We start from the raw sequence: 15,996 nt of genomic DNA, 5'->3' as shown, positions 1-15,996 counted from the left end.
AGGTTTGGAACGACATGAGGGTAAGTAATTAATGACAGAATTTTCATTTTGGGGTGAACTAACCCTTTAAAGCCTGAAAGCTTTGAACATGCAAATTATTTATTCTAGTAAATTGTTTACTTGTTTCTTTGGTCATTAAGATGCATGGACAGTCTGAAATTCAGTGATAAATCAACACCATGACCTTTATTTAGGTCATAGGATGACTTTTGAGCCTTGATGTCATGCTTGCACAAAAAAGTGTGTGTGGGTGAACGTAAGAGAGACCGAGGCTCTAATGTCCTGCCTCTCATAGGTGGTGGATGGGAGTTCAATGCTCAAAAATGACAATGTTTGTGCCTATACTTCTGTATATGTCTGTGTACATAATATATCATAACTCTTTCTTTCTAAACTTTAATTAATCTGTCCATCACTCCTTTTCTCTCCATATCTGCATTCGTCCAGTTCTCTGGAGGGCAGCCATTTTCTTCTTACATAAGACAATCCTTGCCCCTAAAAAGTAAAATGTTCAAATTGAGAATATGGTGAAATAATGACAAAACTACAAAAAAAACAACAACAACAGTTCTTTCCCTTTGGAATGAGCAAGTTGGGAGAAAATGTGTTTGATTTTCCAGGAATAAAATGTATGCTGTGAATTCTGCAGTATATGACATAGTGAGAATCTGTTCATATTTGATTGCGTTTACTTGCTGACATTTTAAAAATGTTAAGGGTTCAATAGAAGTGAATCGCTATGGACAGTATCTGTGACATGCAGTCAGTTACCATAGTAAATAATTTCAACTTTAGATTGTAAAATCAAAGGAAAACAGTGTATACACTAATACTATTAGAAGACTATGAGGCAAGGCATTATACTGGAATAAGTGCCACAAGATTTAAATTCTTATGCTGGGATCACATCATGTTAGAATTACTGTAATTACGAGATAGCAACTCTTAAGATTGTAATTGGAGCTGTTCACATCCTCGACTTGAGAAATAAATGGTTTCTAAGGGAATGCTCATAACGCTGTGCTTATCCACCTGCAATTGTGAGTTCAACAAAAATGTGAATGTTTTTTTTTTTTACCAGTCTTAAACTTCTTAAAATTACAGTAATGCTGTGAAACATGGATCCTGGAACATTGTTTTAATGGGATGCATATATTTTTACATCTCTTAATTTTTCTTGTGAACCATCTTCCCTCACTGCTTTTTCATCCTGTATCTCTTCTCCTTTCCATTCTCTCACTCTCCTCTCTCTCTCTCTGGTAACTATGTTGCGATCCATTCTGCAGGTATATTACAGAGTTTGTAAACCTAGGCAATGTGTCAGCTCTGCGCACATTCAGGGTGCTGAGGGCTTTGAAAACTGTTGCTGTGATCCCAGGTAAGTCCAGCATCCATCAGGGCCAACAGAGGGCGCCGCTCGCTGTCTCTCTTTTCACGCTCCTGTCTCTTCCTTCCTCCTCCGTTCGTTTCTCTCTCTTCTCCCGTTAGACAGGCTTTGCGTGATGTCTTCCTCCCAGTTCAGTGGTGGTGCTGGTGGTAGTGGTGTGCCGTACGTGTTGTGGTGTTGTGTGTGTGTTGTGTCATGGTGTTTGTTCTGTGTGTGATCCTCCCTTGTTGCAGATATGTAACAGAGTTTGTGGACCTCGGGAATGTGTCAGCCCTGAGAACCTTCAGGGTTCTACGAGCTCTCAAAACTATTTCTGTCATACCAGGTGAGAACGCGTTTAAACACGAAGGCTGAGCTGCTTCCCACGCCGATGCAAACTATTATTATTACCAGTATTACTACTACTGTTATTATTTTTCTCTTAGTTTTTTTTTTCACTTGACTTGCTGTACTTTTTCAAGAGGATGCTGCTGGAAGAATACTTTCATTTATGTTCTATTTATGTTTTAATACACAAACGATCAAAAATGGTAGCGATACATTTTTGATAGGCTTTGCAGTCTGCAGTCAAATCATGTAAAAATGACATGCCCTTCCAGTAATCTGGGATTTAAAGGTCTTTATTTATTAAAAACTACATTTGTCAATGGCAACTTGTTATAAATGTCGGCTATTATGATGAAAAGAAGTGGAAACACCTGAAATATGCATCTAGCCCTGCTGGAAAACCCATCTTAATGTGCTAGCTGTGTTTTGTAACATGGTTACTAGTTTAGGTGGACTAACAGCTGGTGAGGACCTGACTAAGTTGGTATACCATCTTGGTCACGGGCCCTGCTGGTTAAAGGTGGTCAAGCGGGTTTATTGCTGGTCCAATATGGCTGACCAGATCAATTTAAGGAACTTGGACCTGTGAATGGCCAGTTCGGAAACCAGGTGCCATGTTTCAAACCACTTTAAGTTGGTTTTAACTCCCATCAAGAGTTGTCCCGCGCCGCACCCTGTTGCGTTGTGTCCCGCGGTACTCCCGCGGGAGTGCAGGTCTCAGGGTCTAGACTTTGACATGTCAATAATACACCCACAATAATAAGTGGCGCCAAATACGCATAAAACGAGTGTGCCATGTAATGTGTGTTGTAAAGATCGCGATTAAAAGAAAAAGAAAACCTTACAGCTGCATGAGTCGTGACTGTCACGTTAGCCTGATGGGACCAAACTCCCTTTGTGATTTTAAAACGTAAGACAGTACCCAGATTTGAAGACTACAGTAAGATTTAACTTCTACTGTTAATAAGATTTTGGTAGGCTACTATTAGATGGATAAAAACAAGATTTGGTTTTTAAAAAGCCTTTTTCCAAAAGGTACATCTGGAAAAAGGGGGGTCGTCTTATAATCAGGGTCGTCTTATATTCGGGCCAATACGGTAATATCTGTTTTGAACCATTGTAATGCACTGATAACCACCAAAAACTGGTGGTGATGAGAAAGTCACATGATCGAGCTGAGGAGGGCAATACTTATATATAGAAGGTGCACAGAGTCATTCACACAAACACTAAACCCCATCATGGTGACACACGATACTGAAATAATGCAATAAACATTTAATTTAACAACATTCATTCACCGAATATAGTATGGAAACTTAATGTTAACCAGTTAACAGGTTTTTACTGTAGCATTTTTTTTAGCATATATATATATATTTAAAAAGAATAATAAAAACTTGTAAAAAAGGAATGCTGCTCTGTGTTCTATATTCAAAATGTCCAGTCTCAGAGTTATCGCATCATAGGACAGATGTCTTTTCTTTGTTAAGTTGAGTTTTAGTTACAGTATCCTAAGCAGACAACATAAAACTCAACCTTATGGCATCTTTAAGGCATAGAAACATTTATATGTGCATTTCATACTGTTCAAAAAGCTGGCATAGTTTGTCTTTTGATGAACATCTCATCAGATTTGTTTAAAAGAAGCTGATGTGATGTGACATGAAGCTAAGGTTTGTAGGTAGAGCACTCACTGAGACTGCCAAGCCTAGTTTGACACGTTTTTGCTGCATGATGCTTTTGAAGACATCTGCTTTTTTAGTTTGTCTTTCTTTTTATTCTGTTTTTATTTTTTTGTATTTTTTTTAAACAAGTGGCTTTCCTCGAATTTCTGCATCCTTTACACACATGTAGATTTATATAATTTTTTATCTTATTTTTTTGGTAAAATTACTGTTTTGTAGCTCCCTCCCTATTCTTATTTCAAAGAACTCGGAGTGGAAAGTAAAACAGAGACATCAGAAGATTTGAGAAGATTTGTGTGTATGTATGCATTGTAGCAGGGGGACGAAAAATCATGAATAGCCAAGTTAACTCACTGGTTTTCATTTGCAGACTTTATGAAACATGCACACAGTTACACCCACCTACATTAAACACATTCACATTCAGAATTGTCACATTATATCCATTGTTGTAGGCTTCACATGTGAGTATTTAGATTAGAGAATGACTTTTTTATTCACCTGGATTCTCTCAGCTAAGAGATCAGATGGGATAAGAAGACAGGGTTACACATTCTCTGGACATGAACGATTGGTTAAACGGATATTGACACCATGGTGACAAAGCAAAGATGATGATGTTACTGCCTTCAGCCTTGGCGTTTAAATGACCTGCATGCCCTTCCTCCCCTTGCCTGTCCTCTCCTCTTCCTCTCTCTGTGCTGGCTCTCTGCATACTGTTTGTGTATGGCACCGCTCTCTTCAGGCAGTGTCCATTTTGCTGATATGTGTTGAATATTGTATGTGTGTTTATCTTTTAAAGAGTGCTCCTCGAGTCTCTCCAAGGTCCCTACACAACCTGTCCTTAGTAAAGTGCTTATTAGAAAACTGTAAATGTGCACTTTTTGGAAATCTTTTTAGCATTAGCATCTACAGCATCCCGTTCATTATATTGGCTACCGCTTAATTTGAAGCCCTCTCACACATAAGAAGGAAATAAATGTATGAATATATACACCAAATTTTGGAAGCTTTCTCTTTTTCTCTCAGATGAATTCCTATAGACATCAATGGAACTCGTATATTGAAACTTATGAAAATGTTAACATTACTTTTCAATGGCTGGTTATTGCCCTATTAGCAGTACTTTCTAGCATCACTACTGTTTGTATTGCTTATATTTAGGGTTAACACTGTCCTACACTGATTGTGCTACAGACTTGAATGATAAATCAGATCATGTGTTTGTTGAAAAGAGGTATGCTATTACTTTCTGAGCAGTGAGATTTATGGTTTTAGTTTGGTGAACAATAAAAATACCCCATAGCCTCATCCTAAAGCAGTGGTTCCCAAAATGTGGGGCGCGGAGTTAAAAAAAGCAGGGCATGGCAAGGATAAGGGACAGAGTCAGCAGATTATCCCGCTTAATATGCCAGTACTTGCCACATAAGTAAATAATAGAACACAAAATATTAATTTGAAATATTTAATTACCTCAAGATGACTCACTGTCTGTTATCAGCGGTTGTGCATCATCTAAAAGCTGAACAAATAAGCTTTCCATTGATGTATGGTTTGTTAGGATAGGACAATATTTGGCAGAGATACAACTATTTGAAAATCAGGAATCTGAGGGTGCAAAAAAATCAAAATATTGAGAAAATCGCCTTTAAAGTTGTCCAAATGAAGTTCTTAGCAATGCATATTACTAATCAAAAATTAAGTTTTAATATATTTACAGTAGGAAATTTACAAAATATCTTCATGGAACATGATCTTTACTTAATATCCTAATGATTTTTGGCATAAAAGAAAAATCAATAATTTTGACCCATACAATGTATTTTTGGCTATTGCTACAAATATATCCCAGCGACTAAAGACTGCTTTTGTGGTCCAGGGTCACATTTGTGCTTAAAAATTTAGCACATAAGCACGAAAGCACCACTCACATTTTCTCTAGAAAAAAGTAAAAATTCAGTTGCTCATGCGTGTTGATGTCAGTTTCTGATTTATTATTTGTAACATTTTTGCAGAAATTGCAGTGGGGATTGAGGAGGGACTTCCCTAAAAGATTTTGTATAATTCTCCTTTCTTCTCCAAGACTTTATAAAATGTGATCCTTGTGTTTGTTGCTGTTGTTAATATTACAAACAACATTACACAGGATTGACATATCAATTGTTTTTCGGGTTATATAATGAACTGGTATAATTTATAGTATTATAGTGACTTAAATTATAAATCAGTGTGGTACGTATAAATCCAAATGTTTACCTGATAGCAAACTGCACATACATCTATTCACTGAGATACAGACAGATTGTGTGCAGTTGCCCTGTTGAGACGGGAGACTCTTTAAGCTGCCTGATCAGTGTAAATCATTGTTTTATATAAGTAAACCACATGATTATTTCTTATGGTATGTGTGTGTGAGAAAGTAAAGGAAACCAAATAAGTTATAGTGTGGTTGCTTAGGTATCTGATTATGGATGTAATGCTGAAGTAATTGTTTTTTCTTATTCATGTATGTTAGCATAACACAATACCGTTCAAAAGTTTGGGGACAGTAAGATTTTTTTATTTATTTATTATTATTTTTTAAGACATCAATTCTTTTATTTGTCAAGGATGCATTTAATTGATAAAACGTGACAGTAAAGACTTGTATGTTGTTATATATATATATATAGATTTTTTTTTCAAATAAACACTGTTCTTTTTAACCTTCTATTCATCAAAGATTCCTGAAAATTATGTATCAGTTTCCACAAAAATATTAAGCAGCCATTTTCAACACTGATAATAATAAGAAATGCTTCTTGAGCATATTAGATTGATTTCTGAAGGATCATATGACACTGAAGACTGGAGTAATGACTGCTGAAAATTCAGCCTTGTCATTACAGAAAGAAATTACATTTAAAATATGTTAAAGTAGAAAACAGTTTTTCAAACTGTAATAATGGTAACACTATTTTAAGGTGTCCTTGTTACACATGTTACATGTACTTACGATTATAATAACAATTAATTATGCATAATTACATGCAAGTAACCCAAAGCCAAACCCTAATCCTAACCCTAACCATATAGTAAGTACATGTAGTTAATTAATATTACTAAGTACTTAAATGTATAATTACACTGAAACAAGGACACCTTAAAATCAAGTGTAACTGTAATAATATTTCACAATATTATTGCTTTTACTATAGTTTAGATTAAATAAATACAGCCTTGGTGAGCATAAGAGACTTCTTTCAAAAACATTAAAAACATTTTACCGTGTTCAAACCTTTAAACGGTAGTGTATGCTGGAAAAGTGAATGCATCTCTTTTTGTAGTAGTTAAACAGCATAAAACAAAAATTTTTATTGTGGGACCCCCAAAGTAATAAAAGTATGACATGAAAGTGTGTGTATCAACAAAGTGTACTGTAGAACATGTATTATATTTGTAAATATTCTGTGTGTGTGTGTGTGTGTGTGTGTGTGCTCTCATTCTTGAAATTGCTTTGCGTGTTTGTGGATGTGTGTTCTGTCTGAGTGTATTTGCCCTCATCGGTCTACAGTTGTTCATGGGTAATCTTCGCCAAAAATGTGTCATCTGGCCATTCAACCAAACTGAATCCTACCTAGCCAATGGGAGCAGAGGCTTTGACTTCAATGAATACATCATGAATGACAGTAAGTATAGGCAAAGCTTTGACTTCGTAGGGTAGTTTCTAATACAGTTGCGTCAAGCAGTGCTGTCCTCAGCTTTTTAATATATTTTTTAAGATATGCTTTTATATAACAGTTTTTCCAAATACGTTTTTACATACTTTTCATTTTGGAAAATGCTAAAAATGAGTAGAAGATTTTTTTTTGGTGGTTTTTGACTTGGTTTTCACATTTTACAAGTATATCTTCTCTCTGCTCTTTTCACAGCAAACTTCTACTTTCTGCCAGGCATGCTGGATGCACTGCTGTGTGGAAACAGCTCAGACTCAGGGTGAAGAGTGAAAACATACACAGACAAACACACAATATTCCCAATACTAAATTAGCAACAATTATTTAATTTTATTTAAGTCTAAATTGTAAAGTAAAAATATTTATTTCCAAATAATAGCACACTTGATGCACTTTTCAATGACCTTTTATTGTTAAGGTATGATCTGTTAGACAAAAGCACAGAAATATTTGTTATTTGTAGTATAGTGTGTGTGTGTGTGTGTGTGTTTGTTTGTGTGTTTGTGTAGGCGGTGTCCAGAGGGCTATACTTGCATGAAGGCTGGACGCAACCCAAACTATGGCTATACTAGCTTTGACTCCTTTGGTTGGGCTTTTCTTGCTCTCTTCCGACTCATGACACAAGACTTCTGGGAGAATCTGTACCAACTGGTGTGCATTCATTCCTCTCACTCTTGCTCTGTTTTTGATTTACTTCTGGTCCTGTTTCAGCACTATTCCATATCTTACTAGTTTATTATGATGATTTGGATGATTTTCTTGTTGTTATTTTTGTAATTTCACCTCACCATGTTGCATATTTAATATAACTATTATTACTAATAATTTAGCATTTTTCAATCACATTTTGTGTAAAAAAAAAAGAAAGAAAAAAAGCCATAAATAGTTCATGAGTTCATGTCATTCCAAACCTGTTCGACTTTCTTTCTTCTGTGGAACACAAAAGAAGATATTTTGAAAAATGTTGGTAACCAAACAATTCTGGCTTCCATACACTTCCCGTGTAAAAAAAAACAAAAAAAACCCTCTTTTAAGTTGAGAGTAAATTATGACAGAATCAGTGATATTTTAATACCATTGAGATACTATTATAGTTTTTGTTCATTTTATATTTTATTTTTATATTTTCTGATTGTGTTTTTGTCATTTTTATCATTTTTTTGTTTTATGTCTATTTTTTATATTTTATTTTATTTCAGTTAACATTTTATTTTATGGTTTTAGTTTTAGTTAACTATAATAACCCTGGACAGAATTTACATTTTTGGGTGAACTGTCCCTTTTATTATTTAATTTTAATTTTATTTAGAAACAAAGTCAGGTTAATAGAGTTGACAGAATAACTGTAATTTCTTGACATTTCTTCCTCATTTTTTAAACCAGGGTGGTTTTGTCAGGTTTTATTGAACTCACTGTCCACAATCGGAGGTAAAAGGCAATTCATAGTTTAGAAGTTTGGGGTGGCACTTAGGTTGGCCAACCAAATTTTGGGGGTGGCATTGGATACGCCCCTGATATTGCATACAGTAAACATACTGAATACTGCAAGAAAGTAGTATGATATTATGCTGTTTCAAACATAGTAATAGGAGCTTCTTTCTCTTAGACTCTGCGAGCCGCAGGGAAGACGTACATGATCTTCTTCGTACTGGTGATCTTTGTGGGATCGTTCTACCTGGTGAATCTGATCCTGGCTGTGGTAGCCATGGCTTATGAAGAACAAAACCAGGCCACTATGGAGGAAGCAGAACAGAAGGAGGCTGAGTTTAAAGCCATGCTGGAACAGCTGAAGAAACAACAGGAGGAGGCACAGGTACACAAATACATGCATACAACAAGCTGAATTAGTCAACTTCCCTACGCTTTTTTGCTCTCATGTTCATTCTGTTTCTTGTCCTTTTGTCCCTCATGACTAGGCCAATGCCATGGCAACCTCGGCAGGTACAGTATCTGAGGATGCAGTAGAGGATGACGGAGGAGGGCATCTGTCCCGCAGTTCCTCTGAGGTGTCCAAGCTGAGCTCCAAGAGCGCCAAGGAGCGACGGAACAGAAAGAAAAAGTTGAGGAAAGAACAGGAAGAGAAGGGTGACAGTGAGAAGGTGGTAAAGTCAGAATCCGATGACGGCAGCAAGAGGAGCCGCTTCCGTTTCAGGGACAACAGGCTTGGGCGGAAGGCCTCAATCATGAACCAGGTGAAAGTGGGGTTATTTCCACAGAGGCCCACATAAACATATTTACCACATGATCTTATATATGATATATGTCTGGCAAGGCAATGATTGCTTGAATGAATTTCACAAGGAGGAAATCATTATGTTCATTCAGACATTAGTTAAGGAGCAGATCGATATAAGAGGTGTTGTTCATTGTTGTCATCATTGAATTATTCTTTTTGTTCATTTGACCTATTTTTTTGTCATTTTATCTGTGTCTTTATTAAGATAAAAGTAGCACTTAAAGACCTTTTTTGTGGCTTTTATTCCATGTCTGATAGCTATGAGACTTTTATGAGCAGATATACGGGTAATGGACATGTCCTATGGTGAGACAAGCTGTACTACATCTAAAATGATTTTAAACAACATTTTGCTAATTTTGTAATAATTGTTATGCATGCAGCTTTTATGACTTTGTTCATTTATATTCCATGGAATATTCATATTTAAAAAAAAATGAATTTGTCACACCACAGGACCATTTAAAATAAACTAATTCAAACAAAAAAAAGTTTAATAATTTTTTCTAATAATTATTATACATGCAGCTTTTATGACCTTAAACTTATTTGTATTCCATGGAATATTCCCATTTTTTAAAATAAATTCGTCACACCAAAGGGCCATTTAAAATGAGCTAATTCAAACAAACAAAGTGGTAAAATGTTTTGACTATTTATAGAATATAAATATATACATTTTCCTTTAAACTTACACAACAATTCTCAATGCACAACAAAACCTTAATTATTTCATTAGACATGTCAATAGATATGTGACGCACCTTCTTTGAAAATGCACCAGAAATATCATCTTTGAAATATCAAAACTCATGTTCCACTGGGGCTTATACATATTTTGTTGAATAAAATACCCTCTAGAATAAGATCCCCTCCCCCTTAAACATAAATACCACCTGCCGTCAGCAAATTACAGTTTTCTGTTTCCTATTGAATTTTGCCATGCATGTTTGTTTGATAGACAGTATTTTATTATTAGCATTAATGATTTAAAGCTAATCTCTACAACTGCGCTCTGCGATTATACTGACATGCTTCTTTTGCAATCTGTTATGTTGCAATAGCAAGCCGATATAACCTCTGGTGTTTGCTATCATGGCCCAGTTGAGCCCAGCCCAGCCCTTGATACTACTGTTCTCTGCTCTGTGCAGTCGCTACCACTTTCCGCTGAGTCATCGTCCATATCAACAGGGTGATTAGACAAAGTGCTTCAGCCTTACACTCAAAGATCAGAAGAAGAGGAAGTGCTCTTGCTCAGTGCCCATCTATCTATCGCTGTAATTCTTTCCATCTCATTCATTGTCTTGCTTTGGGCAGGATTTATGATTGTACATTTCTCTTTATGTCTAAAAGCTCAGTTAAATAACTCGAAACTACATCAAACCTGGTGCTTTTGAGTTATTTAATTGGATCCCTCTGTCATCTGTTCATTTTGTCACCTTTCTCTGGTTTACAGAAGAATGCTTAGCCATTCTGAGGGCAGTAGGAACACCTGTTTAAGATCTGTGTATGTTGTTGTGTAGAGATGTGAAGTATGGCACGGGAGCGCCATACTTTCACTGGTCCAATGAATTATTTAACCACTCGCTATAAATCTTTCATCTGATGAAAGCAGTAATATAGTGTGTTGTGTTTGTTTTCAGACATGATAACAGACGTTTTATACTTGTGCTACAACTTTTTGGCCTGTGCTACAAAACTTTCAACCTCTGTAGCACCAGTGCTATGTGAAAAAAAAGTTAACGTACAGCCCTGCTTAAGCAGGAAGTTATACTCCTGGGCCCCACCCTGCAAATTCTGCTCAGATCAACCTCACAACAATGGATAAAAGCACCTTATTAGGCAATCTCTGCCTTTAATTGGAAGCTGGTTTCATGACATTAGTTATTACAGTGTGACACAACATTTTACCCCTGGTAGAGTTTTTTTGTTCTCCTTGGATTTAGCACAGAAAGCCACTTACTGTTATGGATATTTAAGTAACACTATGCAATCTCCATAGGATTTTTCCTTTGTAGCACTGTGGTCTCAACCCTTTACCAGATCAGCCCACTTCTCCTTAGTGAGTGATCTGAGTAAAATAGTCCCTGCTGAGAGCACATTTGGGCCTCTTTCTGCTGTACATAGTCTGCAGCGGTCAACCGCTCCATTAGGGAGAAGGCTCTCAACCGCAGCGCAGAGAAAACGCCTGCGCTAGCAACTAGCATTCTGCATTATCAGTGAATTTCAGCAAACAGTTAGAACAGTATTAGTGGTCTCAACTAGCTTCTTGGATCATCTGTGAATTTCAGATGGGAAGTGAATTTAAGCCAGAAGGGAGCATTCTGCAGTAGGATAAATGCTTCTTTTTGCAAGAGCGCGTATGTACTTATGAGAACACACTAAACTTCCATAATGTTACGTGTTTCCAAGCGAAATAAATGATTTATTGGATTGTAAAGTGTGGGTGTTACAATATACCAGAATGTATTTTATATTTAGTTATATTGAATCATATTAAGCAGTGTTATTTTAGTATTAATAGTTTACTATTAAAATTATAGTATTTATAATTTTTTAAATTTGTTTTTATTTTGTTGTGTGCTTTTGTCATTTTATAAGCTTTTTAAAATTTCTGTTCAGCTTTAATTAATTTTTATTTCAGTTTTAGTAATTGCAGTACTTCAACTAAAACATATTTTATTTCACTTAGTTGCCAAGGCAACATTTCCAATTAATCTAATACTTACATTTTATTTCAGCTTTATTTAATATAACTAAATATGTGATATCCGACAGCTATTTAGCAGTCTCTTTAGCATTTACTCTTACATTCAGCTTTACTTCAATGAACAAAAACAGTTTTAAATAGTGTTAGTTTTAGTTAACAATGACAACACTACAGTTATTATGAAGATTATGAAGATAATTAAAAGGTTACAAAGACAAACATTTATTTGTAATAAGCTGAATTATTGAATTCATATAAATAGTCATAATAAAAACAAATAAATAAAAATATCAGGAATAAGACAAGATTCTTGTCATAAGACAAGAAACATGGTCTGTTTTAATTTCACTTTTTTTGTTTTAATTTTACTTGGTTCTGTTTTATGAAAGAATAGAGAACAATGGCTCTCTGAATACCAGAAGTGACCTGCAGTTAGCTGTTAAATGATTCATTTAATGTCTTTGGTCAGCAGTTTTGGAGTTTTCGGAGTCACTATTTGGTCGACAGTATGTGGAGTCGTCGACAGACCACTTAGAATGTTTATTTGTCACACTCGCTTCTTACACTCACTGAAGATTCCTCGTTCTCATGTGTGCCGTCCTTCTTTTTTTACAGTCCCTGTTGAGCATCCCTGGCTCACCCTTCATGTCCCGCCGCAGCAGTATATTCAGCTTCAAGGGCTCGGAGAACGAGTTTGCAGACGATGAGCACAGCACGGTCGAGGAGAGCGAAGACCGCCGCGGCTCCCTCTTTGTCCCGTACAGGCGCAGCAGCTATAGCGGCTACAGCCAGGGTTCCTCACGCATTAACCCACTGGCACCCCACCCAGGCTGCAAGAGAAACAGCACGGTGGACTGCAACGGCGTGGTGTCTCTGATCGGGACTGGGCCTGGCCGGCTACTGCCTGAGGTGAAAATAGATAAGGCAGCTTCAGATGACAGTGTAAGGACGTCCACAGGGGGCAGGTTCAGAGTATAGGCATGACAAGAGTGGCCGATTATGATTCCAGTTCAGATTTGTCCTCTCTTTCCCTTTTCGTTTACCCCATTTTGACTCTGTCCTTCTAAGTCTCTGAGTTTCTAGTCTGTCTATTTTCTCTCAACTCCTCAACTACCTTTCTTGTCTCTATTTTAATTTTTTTATGCAAGTCTTGATCAGCAAACCTACCAGTCCCACTCCCTGCCAGTGCTCTCCCTCTGTGAATGGCATGGCCAATCAAAAAAAGAAACTGGGAGAGTTTTCGAGGGGTCCCTTTTCACACATTAATGCCCATGCTGTAACCCCTCCCCTTTCAACCTAATTTACCTAATAATTACATTGCCACATTAAATAAGATACTTATAATATTCTTCAGGTCAAACTTAACCCATTCCTTCACGTCAACCACAATCTCAAATTTATCATTTTATTTATTTATTTTACATAATATACATTTTCCACCTCGATTTATTTATTTTCAGAATTTCAGGACCACTCTGTTCCCTCCAAAAAAGTGTGATGCAAGAAAAACCTATCCTAACCTTTCCAATAACAGCATTCTGCCTCATTTTAGTTAGCATGGTGGATTGCCATCCTTATACTCTCTTTGCCTTCTCCTCCTGTGTGGGAAGCATGATTTGGTGCCCAGATATCACCCAACTTCATAGCATGCTGTAACTAAACTAAACTAAACATGCTACTGTCACCAAGTAACTGCATTTTAAAATCTAGATGATCTTTGAAACTGAAAGGAACAGTAAAGATAAACAGATAAACATTGTCTTGACCAACAGCCACAATACAAAGTTAATTGATATTCAAGAGACTTTTCTAATGGCAGTGAAAACTGGGCCTTAAGCAATGTGTGAATTTTCTTCTTGCATGATAATATTCTCTGGAGAACAAGTAGGCAACCTTTAGAGCCGCTAGTAGTGATGAATGAATATTCTTGTAACTGCAGTAAATAAATAGGTGTCTTTCATTTACAATCTCAGATGTAGAGTTAAATGAATAAATCACCAAAAATGAAAAAAAAAAAAAACCCTCCAGCTCCTGTCAAACTCAAAAAAGAAAAAACAACAACAAAAACAATAACAGCATACAGGTTTAGAACTACACAAGGGTGAGAAAACAATAACTGTGATTTAATGGATTAAGGATATGGATTTTTTAAAAATATTTTTACTCTCAGTTTCTACCTGATAAAATTGTTAAAGCTTGGCCTAACTAGAAAAATGTATATTCATAAAACGCCTATAGAGCTATAAGATTTTATTAGATTACATTACTTTTCCAGGTCTAGAAATCACACTTATAATTAGACTACCTCATATATGGAGGTTTTTCAAGACCTGGTTCTTGAAAGGAAAAAAAAGCAGTTGTTGATCAGGTCAATTAAAATAAGAATTATCTTGTTTGTTGTTTGTCTTATTTTAAATAATTTTAGTCATCTTGAGGTCCTCCTGGTTGAGAACCACTACTCTAAGGCTTCAATTATTTATATAATTTATATATATACTTCATCTAGTGTTTAAAAGCTTAGAAGAGTTGAAGTCAAAGATGGAAATCTGCATTTATTTGAACTGAATGTTATGACTTCAGATTGCTACAGTTGGGTGTCTGTAAGAGAATTTGTTATGGTAGGTCCAAATGCCATTGTCTTGCAAAAATCTAATTGTATTTGAGTAAAGCCAGTTTGAAAAGAGTTTAGGTACAATACTTTACAGTGTATTTTAGAGAGAGAGAATCTACATATGAATGTATCAGAGAATTCAGCTGTGTCTAAATGCAACAATAAAAGTTATGTATGAGTTGCAGGTTAATTCGGGCTTGTGTTTTTGTCAGCATGTGCATGTGTGTTGGCATGGGTTAAAATGTTTCTTGAAAAAAATCCCATCTCTGATTGTTTTTTTGTCTTTCTCCACCTTATGTCACTCTTGTCCACAGACCACAGAGGTGGAGGGTAAGAGAAAACACTCAGGTTCTCTTATGGTGTCAGTGGACCAGCTCAATACTTCCTTTAGCCGGAAAGAGCGAGCCAACAGTGCAATGACTGTTGTCACCAACACGCTGGTGGAAGGTATTGTGTAACATCTGCCTGTCTGTATTAATGTTGCCAAAACATAGTAAAACAGTAATAATATATAATCAGTTATAATAAAATCATTTTATAGTTCCATATAGATTCATATTACATATTTTCTTACTCATAATATAGGCCTCAACATATTCCTCTTTTCCTTATTATTTTTGTCATCACAGAGCTGGAGGATTCTCAGAGAAAATGTCCACCCTGCTGGTATAAATTTGCCAACACATTCTTAATATGGGAGTGCTTTCCACTTTGGATAAAGATAAAAGAGATAGTGAACCTCATAGTGATGGATCCATTTGTAGACCTAGCTATCACTATATGTATTGTGCTGAACACAGTCTTCATGGCTATGGAGCATTATCCCATGACACCACACTTTAAGGAGGTGCTTTCTGTTGGAAACCTGGTAAGACTGTGTGTTTTTTCATTTTCTTTTATAGTTAGTTCTTTTTTTATAAAAATTACCAATGCACAACTGAACTGATTGCAAAAAAGAAATGGCTTTCTAACTGTTAGGATCTCTGTAATTTTGTTTCACCAATTATGTTTCTGGACTTTATACTAACATCTGTTTACTTGCATAAAGAAAACCTGATCAAATGTAATTAATTATGCACAATGAGTGGCACATTATTTTTAATGGATTTATTTAATTTGAGGTATATTTTGCAATTTTATTTTTAATGTTCTGTTTCTGTGGTATTAATGGTAGAAAGGTCTAAATGTACTTTTTCCTAAGTTGATACAAAACACAAATATTCTGACTCCTTTATTTGCCATGACAATGTGCTTTCGAATATAATTATTTGAGACTTTTCTCAGCAAATGTTTATATATATATATATATATATATATATGT

At 35.8% G+C, this 15,996-nt stretch overlaps 1 protein-coding gene across 1 annotated transcript in view; it reads left to right on the top strand.

Annotated features, from left to right (window-relative positions):
• Positions 1-1,217: 1,217 nt before the first annotated feature.
• LOC107733585 (sodium channel protein type 8 subunit alpha-like) overlaps positions 1,218-15,996 on the top strand; it is a 32,689-nt gene continuing 17,910 nt past the window's right edge. The window contains exons 1-10 of the mRNA XM_016545262.1: positions 1,218-1,712; positions 3,271-3,333; positions 6,915-7,070; positions 7,314-7,377; positions 7,628-7,769; positions 8,725-8,931; positions 9,035-9,310; positions 12,680-13,006; positions 14,990-15,122; positions 15,305-15,543. Coding sequence (XP_016400748.1) covers positions 1,583-1,712; positions 3,271-3,333; positions 6,915-7,070; positions 7,314-7,377; positions 7,628-7,769; positions 8,725-8,931; positions 9,035-9,310; positions 12,680-13,006; positions 14,990-15,122; positions 15,305-15,543 — 1,737 coding nt within the window. The 5' untranslated portion in view covers positions 1,218-1,582. The remainder of the gene's footprint in view (positions 1,713-3,270; positions 3,334-6,914; positions 7,071-7,313; positions 7,378-7,627; positions 7,770-8,724; positions 8,932-9,034; positions 9,311-12,679; positions 13,007-14,989; positions 15,123-15,304; positions 15,544-15,996) is intronic.

Source organism: Sinocyclocheilus rhinocerous, unplaced genomic scaffold, assembly GCF_001515625.1.
Source record: "Sinocyclocheilus rhinocerous isolate Xijiao unplaced genomic scaffold, SAMN03320098_v1.1 scaffold4023, whole genome shotgun sequence".
Classification (NCBI taxonomy): domain Eukaryota; kingdom Metazoa; phylum Chordata; class Actinopteri; order Cypriniformes; family Cyprinidae; genus Sinocyclocheilus; species Sinocyclocheilus rhinocerous.
This window is presented reverse-complemented; position numbering and strand designations above follow the sequence as displayed.